Here is a 22,023-nt window from a genome sequence, read left to right as displayed (position 1 = left end):
GGCAAGTTCTCTTTAATTCTGGCATCAGTGCAGGCAAGTGTTGCATGAAACGGATTGCAATAAAGCAATACAACTAGCAGACCTCTACCCCCTGTTGCATGTGCCAGATGCTGTGATATTCACTATTATTTGATGAGATCTCTAAAAAAGACACCTGTTGAGTGTATTTTGATTTCATCTGATACAAATTCTAAGAGAAGATCTTGTTTAGTGTGTGTAAAGATTGCTAAAGTGAGAGCTATCTTTTTTCCTAACATTGTATGAAAATTTTCAAACATACAGAAAAGGTGAAAATATTTTACAGTGAACACCCACATACCCATCACCTAGGTTCTGCCATTGTCATTTTACATGCTTGCTTTATCCCTTATCTATCTGCCTTTCTATCGATTCATCAATCCATCTTATTTTTAAATGTATTTCAGAGGAAGTTTTTGATGTTAGTACATTTCCCCTAAATACTTTAGCATGCATATCATTAACTAGAGTTCAGTGTTTATTTACAGTTTTTTTTAAATTTTGAGGTGAAATTTATATACAGTGAAATGCATCATAAGTGTACGTTTGCTGAGTTTCACAAGAAACTGTCTTTCTGAAAGGAAATAAGGCAGGGACTCTAAGGAAAAAGAAGGGCTGGAAGTCTTTTGCAGCCTTTGCTGTGCTTGTGTGGCTGTTGGTGGGGACTGGACGCTCTTGTGGGTTTTGGCTTGGATCACCCCTAGTATTATGGCCCATTCCTAACGTACATACATGTGTGTTGGTGACCTCTAGCTAGTGGCTTCTCTAAAATGAGAGTTTCTACCCCTACTGTAGCATTGCTGCCAAGTAGTACAGTGGGTACCGTAGAACTGATTGGAGGGTGCATCTGCTTCTCTTAGCTATGTCCTTAGTTTCTCAATAAGAAAGTCATTCTCTGGAGAAGAATGGTAAACAAAACCTCTTTTTTATACTAACTTGCTGTAATATCACAGGGAGACTTTTTCATGCTGATTTATTTTATAAAATAGGGTATCAGATGAATGCATCATCTTGGCCAATGTTCCTCTTACGAACACTGAATGGATCTGAAATGGCACCTGCGACATTCTTTAAGAAGGTAAGAAAAATGTTATAAAAAGCTTCCATCACCTGGGCTGTAGTTTTGTTGTTTTAATAGGGGCACTTAAATGCTTTGTCTTCTCCGATATGGAAAAAAAAATTCTTTTTAAATTACTGGATTGACACGTGTATTAATCTGCTAGAGCTGCCCTAACAAAGTACCACAGACTGGGTGGCTTAAACAATAGAAAATTATTTTTTCACAATCCTGGGAGCTCTAAGTCCAAAATCGAAGTGCCATCAGGGTTGGTTTCTAGTGAGGCCTTGTTCCTCGGCTTATAGATGGCCGCCTTTTTCCTGTGTCCTCACATGGCCTCTTCTCTGTGCCTGTGGGGAAGGAGAGGTATCTCTGGTTTCTCTTCCTCTTACAAGGACACTAGTCCTTTTGGGTTAGGACTTGACCCTTATGACCTCACTTAACCTTTATTACCTCCTTAAAGGCCCTATCTCTGAATACAATGACATTGGGGATTAGGGCTTCAATTTATGAATTTGGGAGGACATCATTCAGTTCATTACAGTGACTTAAACAACAGAAATTTATTTTCTCACCGCTCTGGATGTTAGAAGTCCAAGATCAAGGTATCAGCGGGCTTAGTTTCTTTTGAGGCCTCTCTCGTTGACTTGTAAATGGCTGTCTTCTCTTTGTGTCTTCACATGATCTGTGTGTCTGTGTCTTCCTTTCCTCCTCTTATGAGGATACCAGTCATTGGATTAGGGCCCACCCTGATGACCTCATTTTAACTTAATTACCTCTTTAAAGACCCTGTCTCCAAATGAAATCACATTCTGAGGTACTGGGGTTAGGATTTAAATATGAATATGGCAGGGGTGGGGACACGCTTCAGCCCATAACAGCAAGTCATAAAAAAGTCTCAATTATAATCACCCACTCGTCAAAATGAATTTGTACCCTCTTTCTTCACCCTAGATATGAAAGGAGTGCTCTACTGGAAGCAAATATTCATTGCTATTTTTTATTTACCTTCAGAAGTGAAGCTTCCCCTCACTTTGCTGTATTAGTCATCCTTCGACATTGGAGAAAATGATGATGGGCCAAAAAACCACTTGAAAGTTACTTAGAGAGATTTGGTTTCAGAAGTAAAAGAATATTAAAAACAGTCATCAGAAAGCATTTGTTATAAGGAAATATTTGTTATATAACAAAGAGGGAAAATTCCGAAGATAGTTTATGCTCTTGAGAAAATGTTGAAAGAGTACACTATGTTAAGAAACAGTGAATAAAAGCCAAGTTTTAGTTAAATTACGGGTCAAAATATTTCTTTCTCACCCTCTGCCCTGATTCTTTTTTCAGTCACTTAAATTTTATTACAGTTATTCATGTCAAGAATGGTAAATATTGTAGTTTTTTTTTAAAAAGGGATTCAACAATTCTATACATTTCTCAGTGCTTATCTCAAGATAAGTGGACTCTTAATCCCCTTTATCTATTTTACCCCTCTCCCCACTCACCTCCCCTCTGGCAACTACCAGTTTGTTCTCTATTTAAGAGTCTGTTTTTTTGTTTGTCTCTTTTTTCTTTGTTTTGTTTTGTTTCTTAAATTCCACATGAGTGAAATCATATGGTATTTGTCTTTCTCTGACTGACTTATTTCACTTAGCATTTTACTCTCTAGGTCCATCCGTGTTGTTGCAAATGGCAAGATCTCTTTCTTTTTCATGGCTAATATTCCATTGTATATATATGTATATATACCACATCTTTATCCATTCATTTATGGATGGACACTTAGGTTGCTTCCATATTTTGGCTATTGTATATAATACTGCAGTAAACATAGGGGTGCATTTATCTTTTCAAATTAGTGTTTTCATTTTCTTTGGGTAAATACCCAGTAGTGGAATTACTAGATCATAGGGTAATTCTATTTTTAATTTCTTGAGGAACCTCCATACTGGTTTCTGCAGTGGCTGCACCAGTTTGCATTCTCACCAACAGTGCACCAGGGTTCCTTTTTCTCCATATCCTCGCCAACATTTGTTATTTCTTGTCTTTTTGACTTTAGCCATTCTGACAGGTGTGAAGTGATAACTCGTTGTGGCTTTGATTTGCATTTCCCTGATGATGAGTGATGTTGAGCATCTTTTCATGTGTCTGTTGGCCATCTGGATGTCTTCTTTGGAAAAATGGCTATTCAGGTTCTCTGCCCATTTTTTTAAATCAGATTATTTCGTTTTTTGGTGTTGAGTTCTCTAAGTTCTTTATATATTTTGAATATTAACCCCTTATCAGATATATCATTTGCAGATATCTTCTCCCATTCAGTAGGTTGCCTTTTTGTTTTGTTGATGGTTTCCTTTGCTGTGCAGAAGCTTTTTATTTTGGTGTAGTCCCAATGGTTTAATTTTGCTTTTATTTCCCTTTCCAGAGGAGGCATATAGAAAAGTAGAAAGATAGAAAAACAGAGACACATAGAAAAAATGTTTCTGTGGCCAATGTCAAAGAAATTACTGCCTGTGTTTTCTTCTAGGAATTTTATGGTTTCTGATCTCACATTTAGGTTTCTTGTTTTTTGTTTTTTTAAGATTTTATTTATTTGAGAGACAGAACAAGAGAGAGCACAAGCAGGGTCAGGGACAGAGGGAGAAGCAGACTCCCGCTGAGCAGGGAGCCGGATGTGGGGCTCCATCCCGGGACCCCGGGATCATGACTTGAGCTGAAGGCAGATGCTTAACCGACTGAGCCACCCAGGCGCCCCCACATTTAGGTTCTTAATCCATTTCAAGTTTGTTTTTGTGTAACAAAGTGGTCCAGTTTTGTTGTTTAGCGTGTAGCTGTCCAGTTTTCCCAGCACCATTTGTTGAAGAGACTGTCTTTTCCCCATTGCTGTGAATCAGTTGACCATATAAGTGTGGGTTTATTTCTGGACTCTGTTCCATTGATCTATGTGTCTATTTTTGGCCCGTACCATACTGTTTTGATTGCTACAACTTTATAGTATATCTTGAAATCTGAGATTATGATACTTCCAGCTTTGTTCTTCTTTTTCAAGACAGCTTTGGCTAAGGTTTTAAAAGGTTTTGGAGAACCTTAAAGACATAAGGATGTGTAAAACATCAATTAATATGATTCTTGCATTGCAAAGAAAAATTCTTTGAGTGCCACTTTGAGTAGCAAGAGTGCCTGAAAGTGGGTTTGCCCTACCACCTCCCAGCAAGGGACATAGGCCCTTTGGGCAATGTGTAAAGCATATGTGAGAATAGTAACAAAAGAGATGTTTAGTAGTAGTCTTTATTAAACACTATTAGCTTGGGCTGTGGCTTTAGAAAAGCCATCGGATTTATTTTACTTATTATCAGATTGCTTTGTTAGCTAGTTACATGCTACATGTCACACACATTATGTTTTTCATTTTTAAAAATTATGAAAGTAATTCATGTTTGGAGAGAGGATATCAAAATATGCACTTAGCTAGAGTAAAAAATGTGTGTCTTTTTATCTGTCCCATCCTTTCCTCCTTTCCACCCTCTTCTCTCCAAATAGAAGTTTTATTTGTGTTCTCCTAGACTTTTTTCTGTGCATTCACAGACATATATGGGCTTTTATTTTTTTAAACATAAATTTGAATATATTGTGAATATTGTTCTGTGATTTATTTTTACCCTTAAAATATGTGTATTCTGGAAACCTTTCCATTTTGCTTCATATGTATTTTAGGTTGTGTTGTACTAGTCTGTGGTAGGGATTACCATAATTGGTTTAATCTGTCCCTAAGGATGGATGTTTAGGTTGTGTCCATATTCTTGTTTAAGTCATCTGTAATCTAGAGGTTTCTTTATAAGTGTGAAGGCTATATTTGTAGAAGTAGAATTTTTGGTTCAAAGGGAATGTGTGCTTTAAGTGTTGATATATACTATTAAATTGCAACCCCAATGGGTGTTTCAAGCTATGCTCCACTATTATTGTATAGATGTTTCTATTCCTACACTTTCACTAGCATCAAATATCATTGATCTTTAAAAATTTTATTTATCTTTTTCTGGGGGAGTTGGGGGTGGGGATGGTATCTCATTGCTGTAATTTGCACTGAACTGATTACCAGTGAAACTGAGCTTTTAAAATGTGTTTAATGGCCTTTTATTTTTCTGTGGATTACCTGATTATAGCCTTTGCCTGTTTTTCTGTTGGATTTCTGTTCTTACTCATTGCTTTGTGGGTGCTCTTTCAGCCAAGCTTGAAACTTTGCCAAGAGCCATTTTAAATCACTACTCCTTCTTGACCGTGGCCTCTGAATATCCATTTAATTAGGAAGGCCCACCCACTTAGCTTCCTAATTATTTTTTCTCATGTCTCTTTCTAACCTTACCACCACTGCCCCTTGTGCAGGCTTTCCTCTTGCCTGAACTGTTCAGCTAGCCTTATAACTGCCTCTAACCTTCATCCTTCCACACAACTGCCAGAAATATCTGATATAGGAGCCTTAACCACATCATTCACTTGCTTAAAACTCTTGAAGTTCCCAGTTGCACTCAGGATGAAGTGTAAGTTTGTTAATATGGCCTTTAAGGTGCTGTATGATCTGGATTATGGCTGCCACTCCTTGCTTTGTATTTTATGTTCTAAATTGCTTCTGATAGCCTGTTGATACCATGTTCCTTTTTTGAGCTGGTTGTCTCTGGTTAACGCTAAGTTTCTAGTTAGGCATTAAATCCTCCAATGTATCTTCCCTAATTCCCCCTTTCTATTCTTTTTTTTTTTTTTTTTTTTTTTTAAAGATTTTATTTATTTGACAGAGAGAGACACAGCGAGAGAGGAACACAAGCAGGGGGAGTGGGAGAGGGAGAAGCAGGCTTCCCGCGGAGCAGGGAGCCCGATGCGGGGCTCGATCCCAGGACCCTGGGATCATGACCTGAGCCGAAGGCAGACGCCTAACGACTGAGCCACCCAGGCGCCCCTCCCCCTTTCTATTCTTATGCTTCTTTAGCACCTTGCGCATATCTCAATCTTTATAGGAATTGGATTATATTATTATTTTCATTGTCTCTTCCTAGACTATGAGTTCCTTTTGAACAGTTAATGTCTTTGTATTCTCGGTGTCTGTCATAGGTCTTGGTACATACTTGTTTGTTAAATGAAGAAAGGTTGGAGAATACAGAAAGATGAATACATATAGAGGGAGAAAATGCGTTTTGTTTTGGACATGTCAAGGTGCCTCTTGGAAATTTGAGGAGGGATGACTACTAGCAGACTGTTGGAAGTAAAGTGTTCAGAACTTAAAAACAAGGTTTGGCTTGGGTATGTGGATATGGCAGTTTTTAGTTTAAATGGTAATGATGGAAGCCTTGAGAATGAAAAAGCTAGTCTAGAGAGAATACCTAGAAGGAGAAGAGGAGAGTATCAAGGCTAGAACCTTGAGAAATACCCACTCACCTTTATGATGTATAAGTAGCTATATCAGGTACTTAATAAAGGTCAGTTGAGAGGAAAGCTGATTCTTGACTATTTGGTGGATAGGAAGTTTATTGGTTACATTAGCAAGAACTAACGACCAGGTGAAAAGTGTCCTCAGGTAGAGTTAAATTTGTAGTTTTGGGGGCAGAATATCGATAAGAGTTCATTCCTGATAGCCTCAGTTTACTCTGTGAAATAGGCAACTGACAAAGGCTGGAGGGAAGGATTCATACATAGATTGAATGTCTACTGTGTTCCAGCACTGGGGTAGAGAACTTACTCTCTGGTTGAGAAGAAAGTTAACAAAATAATTAACATATAATGAGGATACATAAAATTTGTCTTAAAATGAATGGTAAATGGAACAACAGCTGTATGAGATGGGAAAAAGATTGGCCTAGGGACACATGATAATATTTTGGAGGATTCAGCTAAGGATGAACACTAAAGAAATGGTACTACATATAATAAACATGTGGGACTTTTCTCCAGCAGTGTTCAGCAACTAAGTATAAATAGGTAAAGTGGATGGTGATCTTTTTTTTTTTTAAGATTTTACTTATTTATTTATTTATTTATTTATTTATTTAGAGCACAAGCGGGGTGGGGAGGGACAGAGGGAGAGAGACCATCTCAAGCAGACTCCATCCTCAGTGTGGAGCCTGATGCGGGGCTTCATCTCGTGACCCTGAGATCACAACCTAAGCCAAAATCAAGAGTCAGACACTTAACCGACTGAACCACCCAGGCATCCCATGGTGATCTTGAATTAAGGTTTGGAGATAATAAAATGACAGCGGGATAAGTCGATTTTGGGTGACATGATGCTCTGTAACCTGGATGTGAAAGAATTTTATAGAATGTTAGAGTATTTGGTCCCCTTCACTTTTTTATCTCTATCAGTGGTTCTCAACCGGGAAGGGGGGCGATTTGCCCCCCACGAGACATTTGGCAATATATGGGGACATTTTTGTTCATCACAACTGTGTGTGTGTGTGTGGGGGGTGCTACTTACATCTAATGGGTAGAGACCAGGGACACTGCTAAATATCCTACAATGCACAGAACAGCCCCCACAACAGAATGTTCTGACTCCAAATGGCAATAGTGCCAACGTTGAGAAACTCTGATCTGTATTAATTCCTTGGTGATCTCATCTAATTCCTGGCTTTAAATACAGTTTATATGCAGATGACTTTCAAATCCGTATTTCCAATTCAGACTTTTTGTTCCCAACTCAGATTTGAATATCCACTCAACATCCCCACTTGGATGTCCAATAGACATCTCAGACTTTTGCCTGCAGCCTTTCCCATCTCGAGGAGTGGTAACTGTTATTCCAATTGCTTAGGCCAAAAACCTTGGTGATTATTTCTTTCACACACTACATCCAGTCCATAAGGAAATCCTATGGGCGTTACCTTCAAAATATATTCAAAATCCAGCTACTTCTTGACATCTCTCTTGCTATCAGCTGGTACAAGTTGCTTTTATCTCTCACCTAGATTACTTCAGTAGCCTCCTCATTGACCTCTTTATTTATAACCTTACAGTTTGTAGTCAACACAGTAACCAGAATATTCCTTTTAAAACATAAATGAGATTATATCACTTCTCTGCTCAAAATTGTCCAGGGGCTCACCATTTTACTCACAGTAAAACTCAGAGTCCTTATAGTGGCCTCCATGGCTCTCCATACGACCCCTCATTATCTCTCTAACCTTGTTTCCTACTGCTCTCTCACTTGCATACTAAATTGTAGCCACACTCACTTCCTTGTTCTTCGAACATGTGGACACATCTCCTGCTTTAGGGCCTTGGCCCTGGCTATTCTCTCTGCCTGGAATACTCTTCCTGTAGGTAACTGCGTGGTTAATAATCACCTTTAGGGTTCTGTTCACATGTCACCTTCCATATGAGGCTTGTTCTCATTACCCTATTTAAAGTATTTCTTTTTGGGGCACCTGGGTGGCTCAGTCGGTTAAGCATCTGCCATCGGCTAGGTCATGATCCCAGAGTCCTGGAATCGAGCCCCATATTGGGCTCCCTGCTGAGCAGGGAGTCTGCTTCTCCCTTTCTCTGTCCTCCCCCCGCCACTCGTGCACTACCCCTCACCTCTCTCTCTCTCTTTCTCTCAGATAAGTAAAATCTTAAAAAAAATAGTTTCTTTTTAAGATTTATTTATTATTATTTTCAAAGATTTTATTAGAGAGAGAGAGAGAGCTCCTGCGCATGCATGTGCCAGGGGGTGGGGTGCCCATCACAGGGCTCAGTCTCAGGACCTAAGCTGAAACCAAGAGTTGGTCCCGCTTAACCGACTGCACCATCCAGGCTCCTCACCCTATTTAAAGTTTTGCACAACCCCTTCCTTACATTTTTCTCTGGATCGCCCTTGCTCTGCTTTACTTCCTTTTTTGCATAGCACTTATCATTTTTAACATAGAATATATTTTGCTTATGTTACGGTGTTTCTCATCTTTCTCTTTACTAAGCATGTGAATACCACAAGGGGGGGATTTTTGTCTATTTTGCTACTTAATGTGTATCAGGAGCCTTCAGTAGTGTCTGACATTAGTAGGCACTTTGTAAATATTTGTGAATAAATAAATGAAGCTTAAAGGACTAGAATTTTTGATGAGGTCAAAGAAGTAGTTGATTAAAAGTAAGGACGTAGAAGTTAAGGATAAGAGTCTGTGGTCAGGAGTAGACTGGGAATACAGCCATAAACAAAGCAGTGAAAGAGCTCCTGTCCTTATGGAGCTTGCCTTCTGGCTGGGGAAATGCATAATAAACCATGCAAAATAAATAAAGTCTATATTATGTTTGATGGTTGTAACTGCTAAGGAAAAGGGAGGGTGACATTTTAGATAGGTTGGCCAGGAAGGTCTTGCTGAGAAGATGCCATTGGAGTGAAGATCTGAAGAAAGGGAGAGAAGGAACCATGAGGTTACAAGGGTAAGAATATTGCAAGCGGAGGGGTAATGCAGATAATGCTCACACTTGGCCTCAGAGTCTGTGGGATATGAAAAGAAATAGCCTTTAAGGAGAAGCATATTGTAGGTAGGTAGGCAAGGAGAGGGGTTAAAAGAGCGTTCTTTACTACCATATATATAAGTAAGCTCTCCACCCAACGTTGGGCTTGAACTCAGTACCCCAAGATCAGGAGTTGCATGCTCTACCGACTGAGCCAGCCAGGCGCCCCTACACATTATATCTTTGTGTTTAGGAAGTCATTCAAGAACTGATGATGACATGTAAAACATTCTTTAAAAACATTTTTAAAAGCTACTTTATATCATTACCTTTTGTGGACAGCAGAGGGAACCATTTTGCCAATTATCTAAATCTGGAGGTAGCTTGTTTTGAGAGAAAACCCTTTCATTTATTTATGGAAAAGGCGCAGTTCCTTTGGTTTTTTAAAAATCAATATATTTGTTTTCTTCCAGAGCTCTGTTAATATATGTTTGTATGGCTATACTGATGTAAGTAACTTTGGTAGAGTATTCATGAAATTTAGAAGAATTAATAAACAGTATGAAAATCTTAGAGAATAAATTGCATTTTGTCCATAATCATTGGTTTTTTTTACTTGTCAGCTAATAGTGTTATTGATGACATACTGTTACATTTGGGATATCTCTTTTTAGATTAGAGTTTGAATCTTAAAATTTTCTTTCCTGCTCATTCCTGTCTTAATTCTGTTTTGTAGCAGAAAATGTGTCTTGCCATTTGAATTTAGTTTGCTTTGCTACAGAAAGTCTTATTCTTATTTGGTTATATGATAGTGTAAGGTCCTAGGAACCTTGTGTGTGCCTTGAATATTTCCTCCATTCTGTGAATGTGCAGCACAAGTTTATCAACTGCCAAAGTTTTCTTTTGTCAAATCCACCTCCCTTTTCTCCTGCCATATGTAGTAACAATTAGTTGACCTTTAGCCCCTTCATGAAGTGGCAGTAAACCAGCTACTTGTTTATCAAATAACTGTGATCTTTGATCAAGCTAACTTTTGCCCTGCTGACTTTTGGGTGGTTTTTAAGAACCAAATTAAGATTATGTAATTAAAAGGACTTTGAAGACTAATAATTAAGGAACTTTAAGACTTCGGGTATAAAGGATATCACTGGAAAAGTACAGGACAGTGAGATGGGTTTAAAGGGGGCATTTTAAAAAAGGAATCAACCCACCAGTATGTTTTTAAATTGTATCTTGGTGAAAGAATTAGTTGAAAGCTTGTTTACTGTTCTTCAGGTGATTACTTGGTTAATTCGTTTTTTTTTTTTAAAAAAAGATCTTGCTGTTGAGTACTCTGCTGGAAATAACAATATGAATAAGATATATCTGCTTTTGAGAATCCCTGAGCCTCAGAGGAGTAAACACATTTCCAGAGTACTTTTGCAGTTGAAGGCAAGAGCACCTCCTTTGAGGGGGTGTAGGAGTGGGCAGGAGTTGGCCGGGGAAGCCTTAAAGAGACCAGGAGAGCTGGGCTTTGAAGTGGATCAGTTGGAGTTGTCCAAGCAGGTGAATGTGGTAGGATGTTCCAAGGAGTTGTCAGCCTACGTTTAAAATCTAGCTCTGATACTTCTGGTATATTCTTAGGCAATTGTGCATCAGTTTTATCATCTATAAAATGGGGATAATAATTGCATTGACTTTATAGAGTTGTGAGAATTAAATATATGGAAAACATTTAGAACAGTGCCTGGTTTATACTAAATGATTGAAGGTTAACTTTTAATGTTGTTATCCTAGGAATCTAAGGGATAGAATTGGCAGGTCTTGGTCTTTGAATGTGAGTGTTACGGGAAAAGGATGTGTCTAGCGCAGTGGTTCTCAGCCTTGGATGCACATTAGGATCACCTGGGGAATTAAAATGTGCTGATGCCTGGGCCCCACCCCAGACCAATTAAATCAATATCCTGGGGGTGTGGCCCCAAGTGATTTTGATGTTTAGTTGGGCTGATAACCCCTGGTCTAGGACTATTTCCAGCCTTCTGGCTTGGATGACTGGGCTGATGATGGTGCTATTTACTAGGATAAAAAGCAAATTGAAAGAAAAGGTGTTGCTTTTAACATAGCACTTAGGCTTTTAAGAATCCTGTTAGCATTTGCATGCTTTAAATGTTTATAACTAAAGGATGCTTCTTTAATATTGGTTTCTGGATTGGATATCATAAATGACCCCAGACTATATGACTTTCATGTTCTTGTGTCTGCATTTTATACTTGGAGGTGGTTTCTTTTTTTGTTTTTTTAGATAATATATGCTGCTGTTCGTTCTCTTTGGACTTACCAGCTTTCAACATACCCTGTAATTTATACATTTATTAGGTTTGTTTGATTCCCTCTTTTAAAATTTCTTGTTGATTGCTTCTCTCTTTTTCCCCTACCCGCACCCAACCACTACTACCACCCACCACTAGAAGGTAAGCTCCACCAGAGCCGGGATCTTTGTTATTTTTTGTTCACTAATTAATCCTAAATTTCTGGTACATACTATATAACACATATTTCTTAGATGAATGAATGAATTACTATCAGTCTGGTTTTGTTTCCATCCAGGTTCTTGGCTCTGCTCCAGAGTAAGTGAGATGTAGAGCAGAGTTTCAGAGAGACTTCTGAGAACTGTTTTCTTCCTGTATTTAATTGATAAACATGGAGTTTAATTTTTGGTTGCTAAAAGTTGTGAGATACAGTTGAACAAATGCTTCTTATTACATCTTAACAAAAAACTTTTTTTTAAAATGTTTTGGTAGGAACCACCAAAGCCACCTCTAAATAATTTTAAAGTGGGAATGAAACTTGAAGCTATAGACAAAAAGAACCCTTATCTGATCTGCCCTGCAACTATTGGAGATGTTAGAGGAGATGAAGTTTATATCACATTTGATGGCTGGAGTGGAGCTTTTGATTATTGGTGCAAGTACGATTGTCGAGATATTTTCCCAGTTGGGTGGTGTCGCCTGACAGGAGATGTATTACAACCACCTGGAACTCATGGTAAGATAATAAGTAACTACATGTTCTTTTATTTTATTAAGGTTAGATCTAACTGCTATTGGCATTGAGGTTAGGACTTCTTGCTCAGCTGGAACAGCAGACAGGACAGGGAGGGCACTGCCTAGGCTAGAGAACTGAAGGTAGAAGACGGCAATGATTAGAATTTTTGAGGGCCAACTCAGCATCATAATCTGAATTGACAGTCCACATTGGAGAATATGGGCAAGCTACAAGTCACACTTGGACCATTGAAGCCTTGTTACTGAAAGCATTTTGGGGTGCTTAGCTATCTTTGTAGTTGATATTCAATTTAAAATTATACATAGTATTCCATTGTTTATATCTCAAAGGTAGTTTTTAAATGGTAAGGTGTAACAACTGTTATATATGTGTTTTGCACAATTTTGGTCAGTTTTTTCAAGTTAAATTGATAGTTTGATAGTCTTAAGTAAAATCTACCCGTCAGTGAAAATTTTACTTTATTTTTTAAAAAGATTTATTTATTTGAGAGAGAACGTGCGTATGAGTTGGGGAAGGGGCTGAGGGAGAGAATCTCAAGCAGACTCCCCACTGCGCTCTGAGCCCAACATGGGACTCGATTTCATAACCCTGAGATCATGACCTGAGCTGAAGTCAAGAGTTGGACATTCAACCGACAGCCACCCAGGCGCCCATGTCAGTGAAAATTTTACACTATGGAAACCATCATAGATTAACATGTTATTATAGTCAGGTGTTTATCAGTTGTAATGCTGTGCTTCCTAAGTTGAATTCTATGATCATCTAGATATTTTCTTTCAGAAAAAAATCATCAAAATATTGAGGTTCCTTAGGTGTCTTCCAAGAGCTTAGACATGCCTAACCTGGTCTTCTGTGATGGAATAACTGCTGAAATTTAAGTGGGATCTAAGTATAGAACCTAATCATTGGCTTAAGTTAAATACAAACTTATTAGTAGAATCAAATGTAAACATACTTAAAATTTATCCAACTAAAATTTATTTATACCAGAAAAAAAGATGAGTGTAGAAAATGTGTAAGTAATGTGTGTAAGATGAGAGCAGTGGCTAGATAAAAGCATACAGCCATATTCTTGTAACTGCTTTCTTTTTTGATTTGGGACTTTAACACATTCCATTATATTACAATACTACATACCGTGATGTCCTTTTTATTAGGGACGTATTTTACCAGTTCCCTGCTGCCATAATTCTAGGAAGTAGATATTAATGGCTGATTTTTGTAAAATTTAATATGCTCCAGATCTATGTGTGTATGATACTAAGGCAGTCTCTGCCCTCAAGGAGTTAGAGGGATAAATGGAAGAATAGACTTAAAAAAAAAATATGTATATATACAGAATCAGCAGTGCAAAAATAGAGACGTGTGCTAGATACGAAAGTGGCCCAAAGACATCCAGTTTGTTTAGGCTGGAGGGAAAATCGGTTGGGTAAAGGAATGCTTAACAGAAAGACACATGATGTATTAAGAGAGAAGGAGTTTGCCAGGCAGAATAGAGATAAAGGTAGGGTGGACACTTCACAAAGGTATAAAATCGCACAGTTTACCCTGAAAACGAGGTAGTTCAGTTTGGAACATGATGACTTTGGAATGCATGACCAAGAATGCTGTTGTTTTACACTATCTGGTATCCCTTTTTTTCTTAGTAACACAATTCAGCTGCCTACCATGAAGGCTATATTTACAGCCTCCCTAGCAGTTATATATGGCCATGAGACTAAGTCCTGGTCAACGGGATAAAAGTAGAGCTAGTATGTTCTACTTATAGGAAGTATATTAGAGATGAATGTACCCTTCTGTCTTCCTTCTTCCTGCTTCTATCCTGATGCTAGTTATGTGCTTGTTTTGGGTGGAGTTCCATCTTGAACAATGAAATGGGGACCATATTCTAGGTATAGTGGAGTGAAAAGCAGAAATAAGCCAAAATCCCTGAGAATTTTGTGGAGCAGAATTTTCATACTGGCCTGTTCCAGACTGTTATTTGAGAGAAATAAACTTCTATGTTATATAAACCATTATTCTTTTAGGTTTTTCTGTTACTGTTAGCTGAATTTAATCCTAACTAATTCAGGGTAACTTTAAGATACCAGGTGAACATGTCCATTGGATAGCTGCACATGCAGGTATGGAGCCCAAAAGAGATAGGTCTTAGTTGACAAAGCAGGTTTGAGAGCCATCATGCTCATTCAAATAAATATTCTGTATGTCAGGTAGGATTATAGGTGCTGTCTGGGGGAGGGGTGGATGGTAGGCAGCTTACACATCCAATTGATAGCAGTAAGTGGGGGAAGTTTTGGGTGTGGCTTTAATTTTGCATGTGTAACAGGTAGAAGTAGAAAAGGACCAAGGACAGAACCTTGTGGGTGAATATTTAAAACAGTTCTCACACTTGAATCACCTGGGGGGGAGGGGGGACTTTTTCAAAAGCTGATGCCCTGGAACTCATACCCAGGGGTTCTGAATCAGTAGGTCTGGAGTGGGGCTCTGGTGTTTCCATTGCACATGGTTTGAGGCCCAGACTTTGAGAAACACAAAAATAAGGGATGAGTAGAAGATAGAAATCAAGAGAAAAAGTATACGTAAATGTAGGAGAGTTACTAGGTTGGTTTCCCTAACAACAGGAGATGAAAGATAGTACAGCATAAACGTTGAGAGGAGAGCTCATTAGTGGTCTTAAGTAAAAGCATGGTTACTAGACTACTTTGAAAAGCCAGATTTAGAGAGCTGAATAAATAGATGCAGAGCATTTTTTAAAAATGTGGTTTCATGGATACTTTCTGAGATCCACCTCCTCTGTCCTTTACCCCACTAGACATTTCACAAGTTAAAGTGAAATTTAGAAACCTTACTTCAATTTGTATCCCTTTACCCTCCATCATTCATAATATTTTCTTAAATACTTACATTCATTGAGAATGAATTAGTGTTATAATTTGTGTTCAACTGTTAAACATAATTAGAAAATTCAGAAGTATTTACCCACATTTTGCCATTTCACTTCTTTCTTCCTGATTTTCAGATTCCTTTTATCATCATTTCCTCTCTGTTTTAGAGAACTTCTTTTAGTCATTCTTTTAGGGTAGGTCATCTGGCAACAAATTCTTAGTTTTCCATCATCCAAGAATGTTTTTATTTTCCCTTCATTCTTTTTTTTTTTTTTTTAAAGATTTTATTTATTTATGTATTAGAGAGCGAGAGAGAGAGAAACAGCATGAGAGGGGAGAAGGTCAGAGGGAGAAGCAGGCTCGCTGCTGAGCTGGGAGCCCGATGTGGGACTCGATCCCAGGACTCCAGGATCATGACCTGAGCCGAAGGCAGTCGCTTAACCAACTGAGCCACCCAGGCGCCCTCCCTTCATTCTTGAAGGATAGTTGCTGGATATAGAATTCTGTGTTGACAGTTCTTTTCTTTAAGCACTTGTAAAATGTAGTGCAACTTCCTTCTGGCTTCCAGGGTTTCTTTTGAGAAGTTTGGTGTTACTCAAATTGTTTTTCCCCTGTAGGTTCCATTATGATTATAAGTTTGTTTTTGCTTGTAGTTCTTCTAGTGTTTACTTTATGCTTTATCTGTTTTGTGGGTACGTTATCAGGTGTGTACAAATTTTGAACTACTATAGTGTCCTGGTTGGTTGAACCTTCTGTAGTAACCCTCTTTATGGTGGCTTTTTTTTTTTAACCTTAAAATCTGCTTTATTTTATATTTGCTATTAGCTATATATAGCTATACCAGCTTTTGTTTGGTTGGTGTTCTTGGCCTCTCTGTTTCTAATGTTCAACATTTACCTAGTCTTGTCTAAAAAGTTGAATTTCTTGTAAATAGTAGGATTTTGATTTTTTGGCTAGTCAGCCAGTCTGTCTTTTAACTGGAGCTTTTAAAATCTATTTATATTTATTGTGATTACAGACATATTTGGTTTTCAGTATGCCACCTTATTTTGAGCTTTTTATTTGTCCTGCCTTTTCTGTTTTATTTTCCTTTCTTGTCCTTTTGGGGTTATTTTTTCTTTTCTTTTTTTTTTTTTTTTAAAGATTTTTTATTTATTTATTGGAGAGAGAGAGAATGAGAGAGAGCAAGCACATGAGAGGGGGGAGGGTCAGAGGGAGAAGCAGACTCCCTGCCGAGCAGGGAGCCCGATGCGGGACTCGATCCAGGGACTCCAGGATCATGACCTGAGCCGAAGGCAGTCGCTTAACCAGCTGAGCCACCCAGGCGCCCTGGGGTTATTTTTTCTTATTCCATTTTTCCCCTCTTCTTGGTTGGAAGTTATACATTATATTTTCTGTTCTTTTAGTACTCTAAAAATTTTAACATGCTTTCTTGACTTAATGGAAGTCTGAAATTGATCAATATCTTTATTCTGTACTAAGACAATAAAGGGAACTTAGAACACTCTGCCCATTTATCCCCTTCACATTCATGTTGTTACTGTTGTATATTTTATTTTAATTTATTTTATTTATTTATTTTGAGGTGTGGGAGGGGCAGAGGGAGAGAGAGAATCTTAAGCAGGCTCCATGCCCAACATGGAGCCCGATGCGGGCCTGAATCTTAGAACCCTGAGATCATGACCTGAGCCGAAATCAAGAGTTGGACACCCAACCAACTGAGCCACCTGGGCACTCCACTGTTGTATATTTTAATTAGTTACATCTTTTAGGAATCCTCTTAGCTATTATTATCGTTCATATAGTCGGTATTTGTTGAGATTCACCAACATATTCAACGTGTTTATTCCTTCTTAGCATCTCAAACCTTTCATCTGGGATTAATTCTCTTCTGTCTGAGATAGATCCTTCAGATTTTTCTTTAGTGAGGGGGTCTGCTAGTGGCATGCCCTCTCAGTTTACATTCATCTGAATATGTCATTATTTCAACTCCTCCCTTGAAAGACATTTTCTCTGGGTGTAGAATTCTAGATTGACAGGCATTTTCTTTCAGTACATTGAAGATATCATTCTTTTACCTTTTGGTTTCCATTGCTATTGAGAATTCAACTGTCAATCTAATTATTTTTCCTCTGATCTGTCATTTTTTTCTCTAGCTACTTTAATGTTTTCTCTAGCTACTTTAATATTTTTTTCTCTAGCTACTTTAATATTTTTTCTCTAGCTACTTTAATATTTCATATTGGTGTTCTGCAGTTTTACTCTGATACTTCTAGGTGTGGGTTTTGTTGAATCTTGATATCTTGGCAGAACCACATATATACAAATGATGATTTGTTTATTTTTATGTGTGAAAAACTTTAAATGTTTTATATTACATTTTAACTGTTTTATCATCAATAAGGATTTCAAATGGCACAAATGATTTGACATTATAAAGCACTTCTCATGACTGCTTTATGAATACAAATAATCCAAGCCATGTGAAAGTAGAATTTGGAAGCTTTAGAGTAGAAACAAAGATGTGCCCCCTGTTGCCACATTCTGTTTTGTAAAGATTCACAGAAGTCCCCAGAAGAATCTTAGGATTCTGGGAAAAGTATGGTTAAAGATTGTTAGTTGATACTCACCCAAAGATATTTCATAAATGATTCATTTTTACTTTTTTCCAAGCATTGCTTATTCATTACATAGATTAATAGGGTTATTGCTGTACTTATTATACAAGGTGAAATACTCTTTGAGTAGAGAAAACATTTACTTTAGCCAATAATCATTCATTAAATGACAGCTATAATATAAAAATATCATTTCTTAGATGTGATGTGATATATTCTAAAATCATAATATTTTAAAATTATTTTTCATTATTTTAATATAACAGTTTTTCTCTACTAGAAAAAAGTAATAAATGCTCAAAGCAAAAAATTCAGGAAAGCATGCAGAGATAACCATGACAAATAGTTTGATCTGTACTTGGCTTTGTACTGCTTTTTCTTCTTTTTGTCTTATACATATAGCTTTAGAACACACATGGCCAAATCAAGAGAAATGTTGAAATAAGTTGTGGCATAGTTATTCTTTAGAACAATATAGAACGATTTAGAAGAATGAGAGGATTCCTGTTTACTAAGAAGGCTTTCCAAGATGTGTTAAGTGAAAAAAGCAACCCCTCAAAATACATACAGTATAATACTATTAAGTCAAAACAAATAATGTATTTCTATGTGTAACTATAGATGTATGTATATTCATACATAGAAAAGATCTGAAAGGCTATATATCAGATCTTTAGTAGTAATTATATCTGGGAAGGGGTGTTGAGTGGTAAAGGGAACTTTTGCTTTTATCTGTGGCTTTTTTTTTTAATTTTTAATTAATTTTTTTAAGATTTTATTATTTATTTATTTGCCAGAGAGAGAGAACGAAAGAGAGAAAGCAAGCACAAGCAGGGGAAACGGCAGGCAGAGGGAGAAACAGGCTCCTCCCTGAGCAAGGAGCCTGATATGGGACTCGATCCCAGGACCCTGGGATTATGACCCGAGCCGAAGGCAGACGCTTGACGACTGAGCCACCCAGGTGTCCCTGTGGCTTTTTTTTTTTCTTTTAAACAAGAACATGCTGTAGGTTACATTTGTACTTTAAAATAATTTTATTTTGAAAGGGATTATTCTGCATATTCTGGTTTCTTACCTACTTTTTCATAATACATTGTGATTGTGTTCCCATGTAAAATATATCCCTACAAAATTATATTTCTGTGTTGTATTACATTACATGGCTGTACCATAATTTAGCCACACTTCTATTTTGTTTGACATAGATGATATGATGAATATATCTTTGCATATCTCTAATTATTTCCATAGACTAAGTTTGCTGGGTTAGGGGATATGTTTCTAAGGCTGACAAATTGTCTTTCAGAAAGTAATACCCATTTCCATTCCCCTCAGAGGAGAGTGAAAGTGGTTTTTTCCTTCTCTGGTCAACTTTGGGCATTATCTTATTATTTCTGTTAATTAAAAAAATGTTTTTAAGGGACGCCTGGGTGGCTCAGTTGGTTAAGCGTCTGCCTTTGGCTCAGGTCATGATCCCAGGGTCCTGGGTTCAAGTCCGCATTGGGCTCCTTGCTCTGCGGGGAGCCTGCTTCTCCCTCTGCCTGCTGCGCCCCCGGCTCGTGCACACGTGCTTTCTCTCTGACAAATAAATGAAATCTTCAAAAAAAGTTTTTATAATTTTTTTTTTTTTTTTTTTAAAGATTTTATTTATTTATTTGACAGAGAGAGAGACAGCGAGAGCAGGAACACAAGCAGGGGGAGTGGGAGAGGGAGAAGCAGGCTTCCCGCGGAGCAGGGAGCCCAATGCGGGGCTCGATCCCAGGACCCCGGGATCATGACCTGAGCCGAAGGCAGACGCTTAACGACTGAGCCACCCAGGCACCCCTGTGTTGATTTGTTTTGAGTGCTTCATTTATTACACATAGCAATAAATGTCAAAAAAGTAAAAAAAAAAAAAAGTCAAAACTTAGTCATTTGCTTTTTTTCAAATTCCAGTATAGTTAATATAAAGTGTTATATTGGTTTCAGGTGTGTAATATAGTGATCCAACAATTCCATACATTATTTAGTGCTTATCATGATAAGTGTACTCTTTTTTTAAAATTATTTTTTTATTTTGAAGATTTTATTTGAGAGAGAAACAGAGCATGAGGGGGGAGGGGCAGAGGAAGAGGGATAAGCAGACTTCCCACTGAGTGAGGAGCCTGATGCAGGACTTGATCCCAGGACCCTGAGGTCACGATCTGAGCCAAAGTCAGATGCTTAATTGACTGAGCCACCCAGGCGCCCGCATTATAAGTGTACTCTTAATCCCCTTCACCTATTTCACCCATTCCCTCTGGTAACCATCAGTTTGTTCTCTATAGTTAAGAGTCTGTTTCTTGGTTTTTCTCTCTTTCCTTTGCTCATTTGTTTTATTCCTTAAATCCACATATGAGTGAATCATATGGTATTTGTCTTTCTCTGACTTATTTCACTTAGCATTTTACTCTCTAGCTCCATCCATGTTGTTGTAAATGGCAAGATTTCGTTCTTTTTTTATGGCTGAATAATATCCCTGTGTGTGTGTATACACCACATCTTTATCCATTTATCTCTTAGTGGATACTTGGTTTGCTTCCATAATCTGGTTATTGTAAATAATGCTGCAATAAACATAAGGTGCATGTATCCTTTTGAGTTAGTGTGTTTGTGTTTTGGGGGCAAGTACTCAGTAGTGCGGTTACTAGATCATAGAGTAGTTCTGTTTTTAACTTTTTGAGGAACCTCCATACTGTCTTCCAGAGTGGCTACACCAGTTTGCATTTCCACCAACAGTGCACAATGGTTCCTTTTTCTCCACATCCTTGCCAGCTCTTCTTGTCTCTTGTGTTTTTGATTTTAGCCATTCTGACAGGTGTGTGGTGATATCTCATTGTGGTTTTGATTTGCATTTCCCTGATAATAAGTGGTATTGAGCATCTTTTCATGTGTCTGTTGGCCATCTGCATGTCTTCTTTGGAGAAATGCCTGTTCATATCTTCTGCCCATTTTTTAATTGGATTATTTGTTTTTTGGGGTGTTGAGTTGTATCAGTTCTTTATATATTTTGGATACTAAGCCTATATTGAATATGTCATTTGCAAATACCTTCTTCCATTCTGTAGGTTGTCTTTTAGTTTTGTTGATTGTTTCCTTTGTTGTGTAGAAGCTTTTTATTTTGATGTAGTCCCAATAGTTTTTTTTTGCTTTTATTTCCCTTGCCTCATGAGACATATCTAGAAAGATGTTGCTAAAGAAATTACTGCCTGTGTGCCCCTCTGGGATTTTTATGGTTTTGGGTCTCACATTTAGGTCTTTAATCCATTTTGGGTTTATTTTTGTGTATGGTGTGTGGTGTCATAAAAGTAAAAACTTTTTTCTCAGTCATTTGCTTTCTAATGTTATTTATGGTCTTTAAAAATGTGCAGAAATATTAATTTTATTGACTTGAATATTAAATAATTTAAGGGTCTAAAGTAAGGGTCTTAGCTAAATAATTTTAAAAGGCACACAAATAATTGAATTTCATAAATTTTTAAAAATATGTATTGTTTTGTTCAACTTTTGAATATTTCTTAAACACACTGGAAATGTTTGGTTTTCGACCTTTATATAACTGCTTTTCCAACATTTTTTTAAGATACAACACTTAAAGCTTTTTTAAATACCTAATGACTAAAGATAATTAACTTTCATAGTTTCTTAAAGAAATGTAATGAGGCATCCATGAATGCCACTTGATTTGGCTTTACATTAAAAAAACTACTTATTTAAGCTTTACTGGCTTTTTTTTTTTTTTTCAAGAATAGTAGTAAAGTTTAATATACTTTAAAACTTAGACTAACAAATTTTTTTTTCTCCCTGTGTTAACACTTCTATAATCAGAAACAGCCAAGTTCTTTTCATGCTTATCATTGGTAGAAAAATCCACTGGGAAACGTACCTTGGGTAGAAAATTCAGCAAGCTATGTGGCTTTTTTTTTCTCTTGTTTATTTAGGTTTTCCTTTCTTGGCCCTTGTTATGACCCTA

General features: G+C 37.4%; 1 protein-coding gene across 3 annotated transcripts in view; it reads left to right on the top strand.

Annotated features, from left to right (window-relative positions):
* Positions 1-22,023, top strand: part of SCML2 (Scm polycomb group protein like 2) — a 94,580-nt gene that overhangs the window by 31,581 nt on the left and 40,976 nt on the right. For all 3 annotated transcript variants that reach the window (XM_032389618.1, XM_032389617.1, XM_032389619.1), the window contains exons 6-7: positions 1,008-1,096; positions 12,265-12,508. In XM_032389618.1, the coding sequence (XP_032245509.1) occupies positions 1,008-1,096; positions 12,265-12,508 (333 nt within the window). The remainder of the gene's footprint in view (positions 1-1,007; positions 1,097-12,264; positions 12,509-22,023) is intronic.

Source organism: Phoca vitulina, unplaced genomic scaffold (genome assembly GCF_004348235.1).
Source record: "Phoca vitulina isolate PV1807 unplaced genomic scaffold, GSC_HSeal_1.0 scaffold55, whole genome shotgun sequence".
NCBI lineage: Eukaryota > Metazoa > Chordata > Mammalia > Carnivora > Phocidae > Phoca > Phoca vitulina.
Note: the sequence above shows the minus strand (reverse complement) of the source record. Positions and strands in the feature narration are given on the sequence as shown.